General features: G+C 45.3%; 3 protein-coding genes across 4 annotated transcripts; 1 reads left to right on the top strand and 2 right to left on the bottom strand.

The window, feature by feature from the left end:
- Positions 1 to 533: 533 nt before the first annotated feature.
- On the top strand, positions 534 to 2,915 carry LOC119131670 (T-box-containing protein TBX6L-like). The gene is made up of 9 exons (XM_037266302.1): positions 534 to 625; positions 836 to 974; positions 1,032 to 1,134; positions 1,439 to 1,603; positions 1,675 to 1,821; positions 1,881 to 1,957; positions 2,302 to 2,375; positions 2,453 to 2,657; positions 2,720 to 2,915. Exons 1-9 carry the CDS (start codon positions 610 to 612, stop codon positions 2,880 to 2,882), a joined length of 1,089 nt encoding a protein of 362 aa, XP_037122197.1. The 5' UTR covers positions 534 to 609; the 3' UTR covers positions 2,883 to 2,915.
- Positions 2,916 to 5,171: 2,256 nt separating this feature from the next.
- Positions 5,172 to 10,195, bottom strand: crkl (v-crk avian sarcoma virus CT10 oncogene homolog-like). Of its 2 annotated transcripts, XM_037265606.1 has the most exons (4): positions 9,505 to 10,195; positions 9,047 to 9,360; positions 7,827 to 8,301; positions 5,172 to 6,823 (listed from the first exon to the last, which is right to left on the bottom strand). In XM_037265606.1, the coding sequence occupies exons 2-4, from the start codon at positions 9,355 to 9,357 to the stop codon at positions 6,689 to 6,691; spliced, it is 921 nt and encodes a 306-aa protein (XP_037121501.1). In that variant the 5' UTR covers positions 9,358 to 9,360; positions 9,505 to 10,195; the 3' UTR covers positions 5,172 to 6,688. The 2 variants fall into 2 exon arrangements, with proteins under 2 accessions (XP_037121501.1, XP_037121500.1); XM_037265605.1 differs by having other exon boundaries at positions 9,047 to 10,194.
- Positions 10,196 to 11,525: 1,330 nt separating this feature from the next.
- si:ch211-222n4.2 (uncharacterized protein LOC101885505 homolog) lies at positions 11,526 to 13,859 on the bottom strand. The gene is made up of 7 exons (XM_037265607.1): positions 13,240 to 13,859; positions 12,941 to 12,988; positions 12,805 to 12,877; positions 12,361 to 12,559; positions 12,188 to 12,288; positions 12,058 to 12,108; positions 11,526 to 11,668 (listed from the first exon to the last, which is right to left on the bottom strand). The coding sequence occupies exons 1-7, from the start codon at positions 13,541 to 13,543 to the stop codon at positions 11,557 to 11,559; spliced, it is 888 nt and encodes a 295-aa protein (XP_037121502.1). The 5' UTR covers positions 13,544 to 13,859; the 3' UTR covers positions 11,526 to 11,556.
- Between the last annotated feature and the right edge of the window lie 238 nt (positions 13,860 to 14,097).

Genomic DNA, 14,097 nt, shown 5'->3' with positions numbered 1-14,097 from the left:
CAGGAACATTCTGGATTCCACCTTCAAGTGTCAGCATGGCTCAAGCTGAGGAGCAATGTTTTAACATGTCCCCAGTCACAATGAGAAGTCCTTCCTGAGAACTTGTATTTATTTATTTTTTTTAAATCAACTGTAGAAGAAAAAAAGGAGGGGGGGGGGCTGCAGGGCCAAATGGCCTCACGGGATTCGAGGCATTGTGTGAGCCGCTCCAATCACCTCTTTAATCTCAAACCTGCTTCGGAATACGCAAGTTAAGCAGTCAGGAAGGGACCTGTTTGTCTGCCACCAGAACCACACCCCACCAGACCCCCTTGATCGTATCACCAAAGACTTTGAAATTCTGCCCATCACCTTGGTATCGAGAAGGTGAAGTGAATAATTAATGTCTTGCTCTCCCAGTGCAGGTAATATTTCATCTAATTATGTCTCATATACCCTGAATTGGTTTTTGGTTGTTATGTAGTTTAAGAGACCCCCCCCCCCCCCCACACACACACACCTCCATAATAGTCCCTCCCACTTTGGGATAACCAATCAAGGTCAAGGGTCAACAGAGATCAGAAAGTCTTTCCCTCCACACTTTGACTGTTGGGAACTTCTAGAGGAAGCATGCAACACATTTATGGTAAGTGTCAACTTCTTAGTAGATCAGTTGGGAATAATATTTGATGTGAAAAACAAAAATTGATAGATTGGGTTGTATTTTTTTTTTAACTTTGGCACTATTTTATTGTTTTCAAATGATCATGAATGGTTTTATTTTTATTCATGAACAGCATTTTGTTTCTGCTGTAATTATCAAAATAAATAAAAATAGTCATTTCATTCTATTCAGACACCAAACTGAATCCGAGACTGCCCCCGACCGTCGACTCCTTCCTGCAAGGAAATGTCAGGATGACTCTGGAGAACGCTCATCTCTGGAAGTCCTTTCACCGCATCGGAACAGAGATGATTATCACAAAACACGGCAGGTAAGTTTATTCCCTTTCCGTTTTCGTTTTCAAAGCTGACCGAAGCGTTTCTTCCAGGAGGATGTTTCCGCATTGCAGCGTGACCGTGACGGGCCTGCATCCATTTGCAAAATACGTCATCTTGATAGATATGATTCCCGCTGACAACTTCAAATATAAGGTTACACTGATTTATTTGGATTCTTTGAGTTTGAAAGAAAACGCCTTCTCAGTCTGCTTCCAGACGTCAGGCTGCATTTCAAAACCTTTGGTTGCTTCCTGTTTGTGCACTCTCAGCTGGAGACTCCATTAATTAGCATCCTATTCAGTGAAGGCGACAATACATCCAATGGCTCGTCAAAAAAAGCTCACATTCGCCCAGAGAGGCACACGGGCACCAAAAACAAGAGTACAAGTCCTCTGCAAAAGTATTGGAACGGCAACATCATATGTGACTTGGGCTTAATAGGTGAGTCTCTCTGCAGTGGAAGAAGGACATATGGGAGGTGGCGGGGAAGGCAGAACCTCAACCTCCGGCTAGGTCCTACACGCACCCCGACTCCCCGGCACCAGGGGGTCACTGGATGAAGCAGTCGTTGTCCTTCCTCAAGATGAAGCTCACCAACAATAATCTGGACCAGCATGGACACGTGAGACACACGTCAGGTCGCCTTCATTGTGAGTCCAGTTTGCACATCAAATTTTTGTGTCTTTCATCCAGATCATCCTGCACTCCATGCATCGCTACTACCCGAGGTTTCACGTCATCCAAGCGGAGAGTCCCTACACGGTCCACTGGGGTCCCGTCCAGTCCTTCTCCTTCCCAGAAATGACCTTCACTGCAGTCACCGCTTATCAGAATGCAAAGGTAGCGGCTTTGCTGGGGGGGTCCTGACCCGACTTTAAAACATGTTTAATTTCTTCAAGATCACCAAATTGAAGATAGACCACAACCCTTTCGCCAAAGGATTCCGAGAGGGAGGCACTCACACACAAGGGAAAAGGTAACAGTGATTAAAATTTCTTTTGCAATAGTAAATTAAAGGCAATGTTGAGATGTTGCAAAAACGCTTTTGAGAAAAAAAAAAAAAAAAAAAAAGCAGGTGAAATGTACGAAGACTTTCCATCCTGCACTATGAATCTGCCATTTCCAGGCACAGACAAGTTTCCAGACAGTAACTGGAAAATTGTAGCTCTTTCAACACAGTAGCTTTCTTCCAGGGCCTAATAAAAGTCAAGCTACACAAGCTATGGCATGTTACCAAAAATGTATCCTTCCTTTTTGCCAAACTCGCCCCCCACAGTACCGACTGAGATGATCAAATAAAATGTCTTTTTTTGTTCGTAGGTGTCATTCAAGCACAAGGCATCCCGAGAAAATATCCTCGGCGGAAAGCAAAAAACCTTGCAAAAGTCTTTCAGGTAAAAATCAAACCAATTTTGGTGTTGCGCAAAAGGGATTTGAGTCATTATAGGCGCGAGCTGCAATTCTCCTACAGGCCTTCAGAGGGCGCCCTCTTCCTCTCAGTCAGAGGAGAGAGGAAAGCACCAGGGTGCAGGAGCAGAGTCAGTGAAGGGTCCACCTCCCAGCTGGAGTCAGGACCCCTCAGAGTCTCTCCAGGCTGAGCCGCTGGAGCTTCATGAGTACGAGTATAGTTGTGAGGAGCAGATGGTGCCTGCCTCAGTGGCCTATCAACCCAACAGGTATGATGGAAGAATGATGAACTTCCAATAAAGTCATCCATGACTGAAAATATGTCCTCCAGGGCTGTGGAATATTCCAGACTTGTGTTCTCCAGCAATGATGTGGATGCGGGGCAACCACTCGCCACGGCGGAACATGGAGCCCAACAAAATGGCTACCACCCGCACAGCAGCAACATGGCCGACTGGAGCCAATTTCCGCTCTTCTCCTACTCCTGCTTGTGAATCCTCACAATGAACCAGTGTTATTGGAGATGTCTTCCTAAATTTGGATTTTTTTGAATTATGATGCCATTTGCAATATATTGTTTTTTTACTGTAGTGTGTGTCTATTTCGATCCCACCGTGTGAAAATGAAGCTTCAAATGTGCTTCATGAACCAGTTGTATTTTTAGACTCCTCTGTTCAATATTGGACTGAAAGTACACATACTTGCTATTTCTTTATCCTCTATTAAAACCCAACAGTGCCATCTAGAGGAGTTAAAAAGTACACGTTTCTCGAAGCACATTTGAAGCTTCATTTAACACACATGAAGGCAAGAAATTAAGTACATACAAACTCATTTGCTATAACCCGAAACCATTTGGTCCCATTTTAAAAAGTACTGCTCGAACACAAACACTAAAAGCGACTCCTGATGGAAAACATTTGTCAGTCGTGTAAGAGGACACAGATGACATGTTGCTAAATATCTCAAGAACACGACGTGCATCTTGACGAGCTACCTTTCAAATCTTAACAGCTGACACGTTCCAGCAGCGTCTGGAAGATGGAGACTGTCAGACTGACGAATGACCAACGCGCACTGGCACAGTTTCTTCCTCAACAGAAGGCACAAGCCGTCTGGGCTGTAAATATTTTACAACACATGGAACTGGGACATTTAGAAACCTTCGGGGAGGATAAAAGTCAAGCGACATGTTTCTTCAAAAAGAGGTTTTTAGCGAACAGTAAAAGATGCGTTCCTATATAATGTAGAGTTCATAATGTTAGTTTCAAAATTGGCCGCAATTAAGCACAGCATCAGTAAATTGGCACTAACGAGACAGAGATGGAAGAAAAAAAAAGAGTGCAGAAGGAAAATATGACCACTACTAATTAAAACCAAACAAAAACACAGAGCATGACACACCAACACTGAAAACACGCTAAATAAAAGCGATGGGGAAAAGGGTGCGGTGCTAATGGACTGTATAAAAGGCTCGCATCGACTGCTCCGTACTTTCATTTACTCAAACAAAGTGCCCCGAGAAGAGGTCAGACTTGCTTGAATCAAAGTGCGTCACGTGACGTCAGCAGCAACCAATCAATGAACAGCGCTCTACATGGATTTTAGAGCACATTAGAGCTTCTGTTTGTCCCCCTTTTTTGGGGTTCAACTCAAAACACACGTAACAGCCAGCAAAGTCGATCAAAACAAACACATTCAATAATATTACTTTCCATGCATCTTCATGAGTGTAAACAATGTATTCTGAAAAAAGCTGTGCTTCTGGAGATTTGACTAATGCCCAACATTTTAAGATATAATTATATCTGGAGGCTCAGCGAGCAAATTGCAAACAAACTTAATCGCAACTCACCATTTCAGCTTAATAAAGTTCCAAGAAACTCCATCAAAGAGTCCCATTACGTTGCCAAGAGTCCAGTTAAAGTTCCCCAGTAGTCCTTGCATCCATAAAGGCATATCTGCTGCAAACTTTACAACTTTCCACAATTTTTTTTGCACATCCGGAATCGAACCTTTTGTGAATGGCCACTGATTAGCCGCCATGCAAGATACGAAATTTAAGGCCAAACCTTCCGTGTTTGATGGACACCTCTCGTGAGCCAATAAACAAAAGGTTTATCCTGTCACAGGTCCACAACAGCCAATCAACAACTTGTCCGTAAAAAATACGCCCGCCCCACCCCAATAGGTTCCGTCGTAAGTTGAGCCAGTCACGGCGAAGCTTCTTGACGTTTGACGCATTGAAGGGCCAATGATTTTTTTTTCAAAAATCGATGCTCAATTGGTGATGGCAACCCAGAAAAAAAAAAAAAAAAAAGGCAAAAAAGGAACGTTATTTTCTTGCATTTTTTTAGTAAGGCAAAATGGCTTTCAAAAATGAAATACACATTGGCAAACTGTTAAACCGTTTGTTTATAGACATGTGTTTGTGCTTTTGTTCCTCTTTTTCAATAATACTTCAATTCCAATGTTTCAAGGACAGCTTCAAAATGACTTTTTAGCTGTTTTAGGGTAAAAATGACAAGAATGACAGATATGCCATAAACACAACGTTAATCAGAATGCTAAATTTTGTAGGTGTTGGAAAAAACAAAAACAGCAAACAAGCGCTTGCCGCTGCCCTTGAAAAGTTTTCCATCTGCTGTGTGGGTCAGCTGACTTTCTTTTATTAGCACTTCATTAAAATTCATTAATTGCTTCCTTTCTCTAGGGCACAGCCATAAAAAAAAAGAAAAAAAACAGAACTGTCACATATTAGTGCCATAGAACACACAAAAAGCTTTCGGTAGTAGATGTAAATTTATTTACTTGTTCTGTACATAAAGGGTCAATACCAGCACGGGTGTTAACCATGGGAAATATTAACACGTGTCAATGGTATAAGAAAATAAAAGGCACAATTCTTAATCCTTAAGTAAAAGACAGGCTTGAAATCCAAGGAGTCCGGGGACACGCTAATACTGTTAATGCCATTAAAAACAACTCAGAAGCACGACAAGTTCACCTCAGGGAGGGTTCACTGACAATCGGAGGGGGATGTATTGCTTAATTAGTAGATTGGATCGAGTGTGAAGACCGGGAGGTTGGAAAAGACAAAATAAGAATGAAGGGGGGAAAAAAATGAACGACATCAAGCAGCATGTGGCCACAAGCGTCTCCTTGGCCGAGGGGCCCGTTTCCCTTTTGTTGAACAGCATCGCTCAAATCAGTCACAGCAACTCCTCTGACCCAAAAAAAAAAAACTAGCAAAGAGGCAGGTCATAATTATTATTATTTTTACAGCAGATATGTCAAGAGTGTGAGGGCTCCTACAGTTAAAATAGAACCGACATTTCCACGACTGACACGAGGCAGCTTGCATAAAGAGATCGAGCGCTGCGCAGGCCCAACATAGAAAAAAAAAAAAGCTTGTTAAAATCCTAAATCGACATGTCAGAGTAACATCATCTTTAAAAACAAGAATTATCTTTCTCCGTCAGAAACAAGGCATTTATGGGCTCTCATTGGCTGACCGACGTGCGTGCGTGCGTTTCTCACCTGCACCTCCACGTCATGTCACACATGCTATAGTGGAGTGCTGAGGAACCATTTTAGTTTATAGTCCTCTGAAGGCCATATTCGATTCACGACAAAAAAAAAACAATGCAACAATCCCATGTCTGCTTATTAAATATTATGAGCAAAATTCTAAGAATTTGATTGCAGGCTGTTTGGTACGCGAGGTTCCCCGCCACCGCTACGGTTGGAAGCTTGCCGTGGTTAGCTCGGAGATATGCGAAGACACCCCGCCTACAAACATCCTGTCCGTCGCGAATGAAACAAATTCTTGCCCCAGGTGGCACAAGTCATACAAATTGACACGGACGGCGGAGATCGGGATTAGCGACAGATACGCACCGACTCCTTAGGCGCTCGTGCGTGTGTGTGCTTAATTAAACGCTCGCAGAGAGAAAATATGACATCGCCTCATTCACTGCTCCCCCCCCTCCTTGCCACTTTTTGTACAAATAATCACAACATACACACACTAAAAACATCATGTGCTGAACATACATTGTATGAGATGGAACCCTGGTGTATGAACAACTTCTGGTCAGGGGGGAGTGCGGTTCAGGTTTGGCTGGATCAACAGTCAAAGCCGTGCAGCAGTCGGCAACAGCGGTGGGAGGGGGAAGAAGAAGAAAAAGAGCCCAGGGGAAGGGGGCGGGGCATCTTCTCACGAGACAGCCCCTAGCAGGAAATGCACACAGGGGCACGCGCACTCACGTCCTGGCAAGGAGGCGGACACTTAGGTCGGTCAGTCACTCTCGTCCGGGTTCTGGGGGTCGAGGATTTTCACGTGGGTGAATGGGAAGAGACCCCGGCGTCCGTTCACCTCCCCCTCCCACTGACCGTTGATGTTCATCCGTGTCACCTTGACTAAGTCGCCCACCTGAGGAGGCAAGCACGAGGAGCAGTTAAAATAAAAACAGCTGTTTTTGGCAGATGACTGAGAAGACGGCGGAACGGGTTCGTGACACCAACGCGACCTCCGCCCGGGGGTTGCGCCATCTGGTCTTGATCAGGATTACAGCGAAAGAAAAGCCACACGGAAGCACGTGTGAAGAGACGCCATTTCGACTTTGGGCTTAAATGTCACTTCAAGAACAGCAGACAATGTCTGGAACAACTTTTTTTCTTTTTTACGACGCCAGGAAATGACAATGTGATGAATGCTAAAGACTAAAATGAGTCTTTCGCAGACAACAAGGATGTAGCGCAATGTATCCACGAGACATCTTTTGGATCCTATGATGCATTTGGTAAACGAATGAAATCAAATTGCTGGCTAAGGATTTCGTTCCGGCGTCATCGTTTGGGTCGCGTGAGCCGGTTTTCGTATCTCTGACGCAAGCCAAAAGCACACGCCAACGTTCACTCAATAACCAAGCCTGAGGCCACGTTTATCTTTCTAATGAGTAAGTCATTATGTTTCAACGGTGGCTCCTTGAACGCCGCACAAAATGAACCCGCCAAAAAGTGCTCTGCCGGCCAAATTCCAAATTAAAATGGCAAAGATGGTCCGATTGATCTCGCCGCTATGCATGCGATACGAGCAACTTATGCATCACACGACACGTTCCGACATGTATGCAGCGATGCGAGCCGCGTTCGGGATTACAAATTCTTTCCTGTGATACGCAACAGCGCTCGTGAGTAGGCATGAAACCATTTGCATTTTCTGACTCATCACTGTCATCTTTTACGACCCCCCCCCATCCCCTTATAAAGCCAAACTGGGTGAGGCTTGGATGTTTTCTTAGGCAGGAACTGTCAGATGCTCAAAACATTGCCTTCACTGAACAAAGCAAATCTAGTCCTGGAACTTTTCATTCAGTCGCATTACAGCATTCGGCTACGGCCATCTTAACACTCAATCATTTTATTTCTGTTACCTCTAAAGCAAGAGCCGTCTTGTCGTAGGCGCAGGGCACTCGCTTCTGGATGGCTTTGGCCATGACGGGTCCGTTCTGCAAGGACGACAGCAGCGTGTTGACGGCTCCAGGCGTGCCCGGGGGGAGCGGCGACGGCGTCTGGGGCTGGGCGTAGGCGTGGACGAGGGCATGCGAGGGCTCGGGGATGCCGTAGCTGTTGGAGTTGCGCGAACTCAGGTTGGGCTGGCCCGGGTGGGGCGCGGGTCGTACCAATTTCTCCACGTAGGGGACGGGGATCATGCCCACGCGGCCGTCTTTGCTCTTGGCGCTCCACCACTGTTCCTCGGGCTTCTCGAGGATGATGAGAATTTCGCCCTTCTTGAAGGGAAGGTCCTCGGCGTCGCTGCCGGTGAAGTCGTACAGAGTCCGAACATACTCCAGGTTGTCTTCTTGGCCGCCCAAGGTCTGGATCGGGGCGCTCACTGTGCTTGGGTACCTTGGAGACCACGATACAAAGGAAGGCTTTATAATTCCAAATGCTGAAAACGGTTTATGTGTGTTTACATCAGTCAGACATCCTCCATGTTTTTCCGACTGTTACGTGCTAAGCTAACTTGCTCCATGTGTATCGACTATGAGCTGCTAAACGCTAATCATATGACAAGGAGAGAATAGAAGATGCGGCATCCATGCTAACTGTTAAGCTAACACCGACGACCCACCCCCTCTGGCAAAAATGTCTTCAAATATTAATAAATTTGATGCAATTTTATCTCCATGACGATTTGGGCTGTCGGATATTCGCCACAAGGTGGGAGACAACAAAGAGGGGCTACATATTGTTCATACCGCTCAGCTTGGCACAATGTTATCAGTGACGATAAGCCAAAGAGGAAATTTAAAAAAATGACGATAACACGCTAACAGGAACAAAAGCGGTGCTTCAAGGTAAGGTTTCAAAGTGTTTATCGCAGCTGCTTTCACAACAATTATCTCAACATTCTTCGTACTTATTTTGATGAAAACAAGCCACATGATCAATTCCTCTTGGCATAACACATGTGTAGTTGTCGTGCAGCCATGTGCACCATTTTCAGATCCGTCTTGATCCTTCATGACATAACAGTCTGCAGTCTGACTGAAAGTAGGTTACTTCCGATAAAAATAGCCCACCCAGATAACGGCGTCGATCTGGAGGAGGCAATCTTACATGGCAGTGTGTACTTTGTAACCGTCCTTACCTGGGAGCTGGTTCGATCAGCGTGGTCGTGTCCAGGTAGTGGATTTTGTAGAACTCCAAGAGGGCAGCCAGGTGCTCAAACTCTTGGTCTCCGATCTTGAACCTCTTGCTGGGCAAAGAGTTGATGATATAGTGAGACACTTTGGAGTTCTCGGAAACCGACAGCACGTAGTCCCCGGGGCAGGTGGAAGAGTCTCGGACCAGGAACATGCCATGTCTTTGTCCTTGTAAACGATTCTGTGCCTCTTGGCGGGACACGGGTCCAAAATACCAGGCCGAACGATCAGATGAGTCAAAGCGAGCAGTGGACATCTCGAATTGAAAATAAGTTAAATTCAGTCCACAGGTGAGAACCAGATGGGTTCGGTATACGACTAATCAATGCAGATCGGGGGTCGTAGGGCAGGTTGGAGGTTTTCGATCTTCAGAGAACCCCCCGCCCGCCCCCAGCAAATTACCTGACGAGCTCACAAGCAGGCTGGTCCGAGCCAACTTTGGATCATGCTGTGGTTCCTTTGGAAAGCGGGCTCGGTCAAAGCGATCAAGAAAGACCAAACAAAACCAAAACCGCCAAAGCAACAAATGATTAACGAAGCTTCCCCTTTTGCTTCCTCCTTCCGAGAAGACACCGAAGATTCTCGTCCGGTTAATTTATCTCCTCCGGTCAGTGTTGGTTCTGAGAAGAGGAGGAGGAGGAGGGGTGGTGCAGAAGTGGCCTCAGTTGTTCGTCTGGTAATTCCTCATGTCGGCTCAACGTCGCCGCTGGGAAAATGACTTAGCAGAAGCTCCTCGGCACACGCGTCGCGGAAAGGCCTACTCGAAAACCAGTCTCGAGTCGGAGCGGACTTTGGAGGCGGCGGCGGAGAAAAATGGCGGCCCGCCACACGTCGTCTTCACACTGGAGATGATTTCACAACGGCGGCTCTGCTTGTGCGCGTGCATGTCATCACGTGACACCGGAGCGGTGACGCGCGCGCGGCTAATATTCCTCCGACTCGTGTTTCCGTAATACTTCGATGTTCTTCGCGCGCGTCGGCCCTCTCCACGGCCGCCGAAGAGTGCGAGTACGAGTCGAAAAAATGGCGACGGGAGGGCAGGTCCCGCTCTCAAAGTGCACGTCACTGACGCCGGAGGGGGAGGTGGGAGTAGCAGGGGGAGAAAGGGAGGAAGGAAAGAAGAGGGGGAGGGAAGGAAGGAAAGAGAGAGGGAGGGAGGGAGGGAGAGTGGGCGGGTGACGAAGCTGGAATGGCCCCTACACCACCGGTGTGAGCTGTCAATCATATTGCCATGACACAGCAATGATATATTTAAAATAAAAAAATAAAAAAATACTATTAAAGGTTCATTTTAGTCTGCTGGAAAAATAAAAACGAGTTCCAATTCTATTGGAGGCAGTGTCTAGCTCGATTACATATTGTTGTTAAATCCTAACAAATCTGCAACTTAATATGCAGAAAGGTGGAATTTTTGCAGGAATGGTGTCAAGAAAAAAAAAGAAAAACTCAATAAATAGAACCGGCGCTGAAAAGAAACACGTTAGATAAGTGAATTAGCATGACATGCCATCTAATCGCATACCACAGATAGAAGGCGAAAAAGAAGGAAATGTGTCTGGCTCCTTTGGTTTTCGAGGTTTCAGTCATCATTTCCCTTGTGGCTGCAGCACTACGTGCATGTTAATGGACCTAATGCAAATACTAAATGCGCTACAAACAAAAGGAATCCCATCAAACATTCAAGGCAAAACATAAAGGGCAAGGTCAAAGTTGGTATGATTACTATCAACTTTATTTGCCGAGCTCCGCCTCCTCGGGGTAACACCTGCACCTCTGCACGTGAGGTGTTTGCTGTGTTTCCTCGCTCTCTTAATGTAAGCTAGCTGAAAGGTCAAAAAGGTTTCAAACATCACATCACAGGATGTCATTGCAAATGTTCCGCCACTTACAAAGGTGGATTAAAAAAAAAATCTGCTTTCAGTCATTAAGAGCACAGCAAAAAATATATCGATTAATAATGCGACTGCATTAAAAGAAAACCAAGCCCAAATTTAATAACAACCATATTTTACTAATTTTGCCATCAAGTTTGATTAGTTGAAAATGTACACTTTGGAGGCAAAAGTATTTAGATGGAGTGAAAATGGAAGCAAATATGGAAGGTGGCGCCACTCTTCTTGGAAAACATCCTCCCAATATTTTGGCGCAAATTTGAGCATTTTTGTCCATTTCTCCAGAACAACATTGATCTGGGTGGCCCGAGATCAGGTGTTGAAGTTAGTTCATCGAAAGACAACCTGCTGTCAAAAAAATATCAAACTAGCACTAATGCGGCCAGCCCGATCTCTAATTCCTTCACTATTTGACCTCTTGACCCTTTGGGACATCCTCATTGCTTCAAAACATAAATACCTAACCCAGTCTGTTACTGGAAACACATTCCAGATTGAATTCAGTCATTTTGGACTTTGCATGTCCCCGTAGTTGCTGCCGAGAGGTGAGCATCTGGATCATCTCACCGCACCGTGCCCTTGACGTGGCTTCTGTGCACGGCGCGATTCCGTCTCTGGCGCTCCGCCACGGATGAGCTGAGGCCCTGCGTGAGCGCCGGCAGGGTAACGCCGGTCCTGCGGGGGGACAAAAACACAATCCCTAACTAGAATGTGGACCGGAGGCAGATGCAAGACCAAAACAGTCGCTGATTCTTTTTCAGGCTTCCACTTGACTAAAATAGTACCTGACTTGTCTACAAAAGTATTCAAGAGATATTTTTAAACACCAAAGTGTTTTTTTTCCACGCCTGGATATGGAAAGGTGCATTGAAGTGTTTGAAGTCAAATATAGTCAAGTCGGGCTGCAATTAATGATCATTTTGATCATCAAGTAATGTCATCTATTTTGTCGATTAATCAAAGAATCGTATTTAAAACGAAAACAAGTTTTAATTCCTATCCCTTCATTCAAATACACAACACATGTAAGGACAAATAAAATGAGAATCACTTAACGTACATACGTTTTTCCTTTTCGCAGATCCAGTTTCGGAAATGTGTTGTCAGAGGATTTGCTGCAAAAAAAATCGCTCCGATAAGAAATTGACCATTTCCACGTCACGGCTAACACAGCGACGCTTTCTGATACTTTACCAAATACCATCCACAAGGAAGGCTTTGGTCAGGTTGTAGTTTTCGGGGGTGATTCTCTTGTTGAGCACAATATCTTTCAGCAACTCCTTGTAGCGCACAATCTGGAAGACGCACAAGTTGGTGTGAGTTGAGACACACAATGCATGGCAAAGGCTTCGAAATGTGAGCCTCACTTCCTGGGACTGTAAACTGTTGGTATTGTACAGCTGACGGATGATGAGCTCACATTCCCTCAGGGTGGACGCACGCGGTGGATTAGACAGACCGTTGCGGACTTGTAGAGGCTGCAGCGAGTTGCCGAGACCCCCTGAATACTCGCACCCGCGATTTGCTCTGTAGGGTCCGTGAACCTCGGCATAGTCTCCCATGTTTCTAATCAACAATAACATTCACTTCAATTTCATATTACAGGAAATAAATCGATGAATACCGTAATTTTCGGACTATAAGTCGCACCGGAGTATAAGTCGCACCAGCCATAAAATGCCCAAAAAAGTGAAAAAAACCCATATATATGTATATAAGTCGCTCCTGAGTATAAGTCGCCCCCCCACCCAAACTATGAAAAAAACCGCGACTTATAGTCCGAAAATTACGGTAAATGCAACTAAATTCACCTTAGCATTTGGTTCTGTGTGGGTTCTCTCCCTCGAACGACAGGTCCAACACCTACTTGGCTATGTTTCAGAACTTGAAGAACACAGTGTGGGGGTTTGGGGTATTGTGCATCTGCTGTGTAAATCTTCATCTTACCTTTCCTACTTTGCTTGGGTGCATCCATAATCATCTTGTACTTTAAGTCTGCAACATTCAAATAAAAGGAGATCAGGGTTCGTTTCAGAGAAATGAGAGACCTGTTTAGTAAAATGACCCCGGTCAGATGTCCACCTCCAACAGAGAAAATCACTTACCTTCCATTTAACTCAATTAAAACCATGGCGTTGCTATGCAACCAGCAACATTAAGATTGCATTTCTTTCCATCATGTGAACAATCTCAGGAGTTAAAAGCAATAATTGAGATTTACTCGAATTGGTTAGATTATCGCTCACCTTTATTCTCCCTTCGGAGTAAATCCACTTCTTCGTGAAGTTTCTGGAGAGTTTCTTTGTGTTGTTGCTCCAGAAACTCGATGTTCCTCTGCAGAGATGCGACGCGGCTGTCCGTGTCAACGTGACTCGACCCCACCGTTGACCTCGCAGTCGACCTCAATCCCTCTCGGTCCCCCGGGGGGAGGGCAGGCAACGGCTGGAGTCGGTTCCCCGGTAAACGTCGAGAAGACCCTGGCACACCAAGACGCCCGACTCGGCTCCACCGTGGCAGGTTGCGCACCGGCGGGAGCTTACTACTGGACATAGTCGTGCGTCATCCAGCTAGCTTGGCTTCGTTGAGCACTTGTCGTTAGCAAGTAGCGCCAACTTGGTCAAAGTTGCAACAATAACTTCTGTGCCAACATTATCATACGATAATCTTCTAATTACAATCCAATCTGGTCAACAATACAATACATGGCAAAAGAAAAGTAGTCCAAGGCAACCAGATAAGATCCTAAATTGCCCTCTGCTCAGACGCCTGTTACTATGGCGACAGTCCACCTCTTTTTATGCCGCGTTCTAGTTACCTCGGATTAACGAGGACTCCCCTTGTTTTCGTCAACAAAGAACGGACGTGCGGTTAACGACACAAAGATACAATTCGTCAGAGTACACGGTATTTTATACAGACAAACACGAAAACAACGCATCTGTGGGGATATGGTTGGTCAATTGTGGACAGTTGTTCTTTCTGATTTTATTAAATCGCTTTTGAGATTCAAACTACTTAATTCTGACTTTTGAGAGTCCTTAAACGCCTCCTAACTATACACTAAATTAATATTACATAAGTCTGTAGTATTTTGAACCCAGCCA

The sequence above is a fragment of the Syngnathus acus genome, chromosome 12, assembly GCF_901709675.1.
Source record: "Syngnathus acus chromosome 12, fSynAcu1.2, whole genome shotgun sequence".
NCBI lineage: Eukaryota > Metazoa > Chordata > Actinopteri > Syngnathiformes > Syngnathidae > Syngnathus > Syngnathus acus.
This window is presented reverse-complemented; position numbering and strand designations above follow the sequence as displayed.

Coding starts and splice junctions, on each gene's coding strand:
- LOC119131670 (XM_037266302.1), top strand. Junction 1,135..1,438: donor CTGACAACTTCAAATATAAG/GTTACACTGATT, acceptor GTCTCTCTGCAG/TGGAAGAAGGACATATGGGA. Junction 2,376..2,452: donor ACCTTGCAAAAGTCTTTCAG/GTAAAAATCAAA, acceptor ATTCTCCTACAG/GCCTTCAGAGGGCGCCCTCT.
- crkl (XM_037265606.1), bottom strand. CDS start 9,357: ATGTCCACTGCTCGCTTTGACTCATCTGATCGTTCGGCCTGGTATTTT. Junction 8,302..9,046: donor CTGATCGAACCAGCTCCCAG/GTAAGGACGGTT, acceptor GTGGTCTCCAAG/GTACCCAAGCACAGTGAGCG. Junction 6,824..7,826: donor AGACGGCTCTTGCTTTAGAG/GTAACAGAAATA, acceptor TTGCCTCCTCAG/GTGGGCGACTTAGTCAAGGT.
- si:ch211-222n4.2 (XM_037265607.1), bottom strand. CDS start 13,543: ATGTCCAGTAGTAAGCTCCCGCCGGTGCGCAACCTGCCACGGTGGAGC. Junction 12,878..12,940: donor ACCCAAGCAAAGTAGGAAAG/GTAAGATGAAGA, acceptor GTGTTCTTCAAG/TTCTGAAACATAGCCAAGTA. Junction 12,109..12,187: donor TTCCTTGTGGATGGTATTTG/GTAAAGTATCAG, acceptor TTTTTTTTGCAG/CAAATCCTCTGACAACACAT.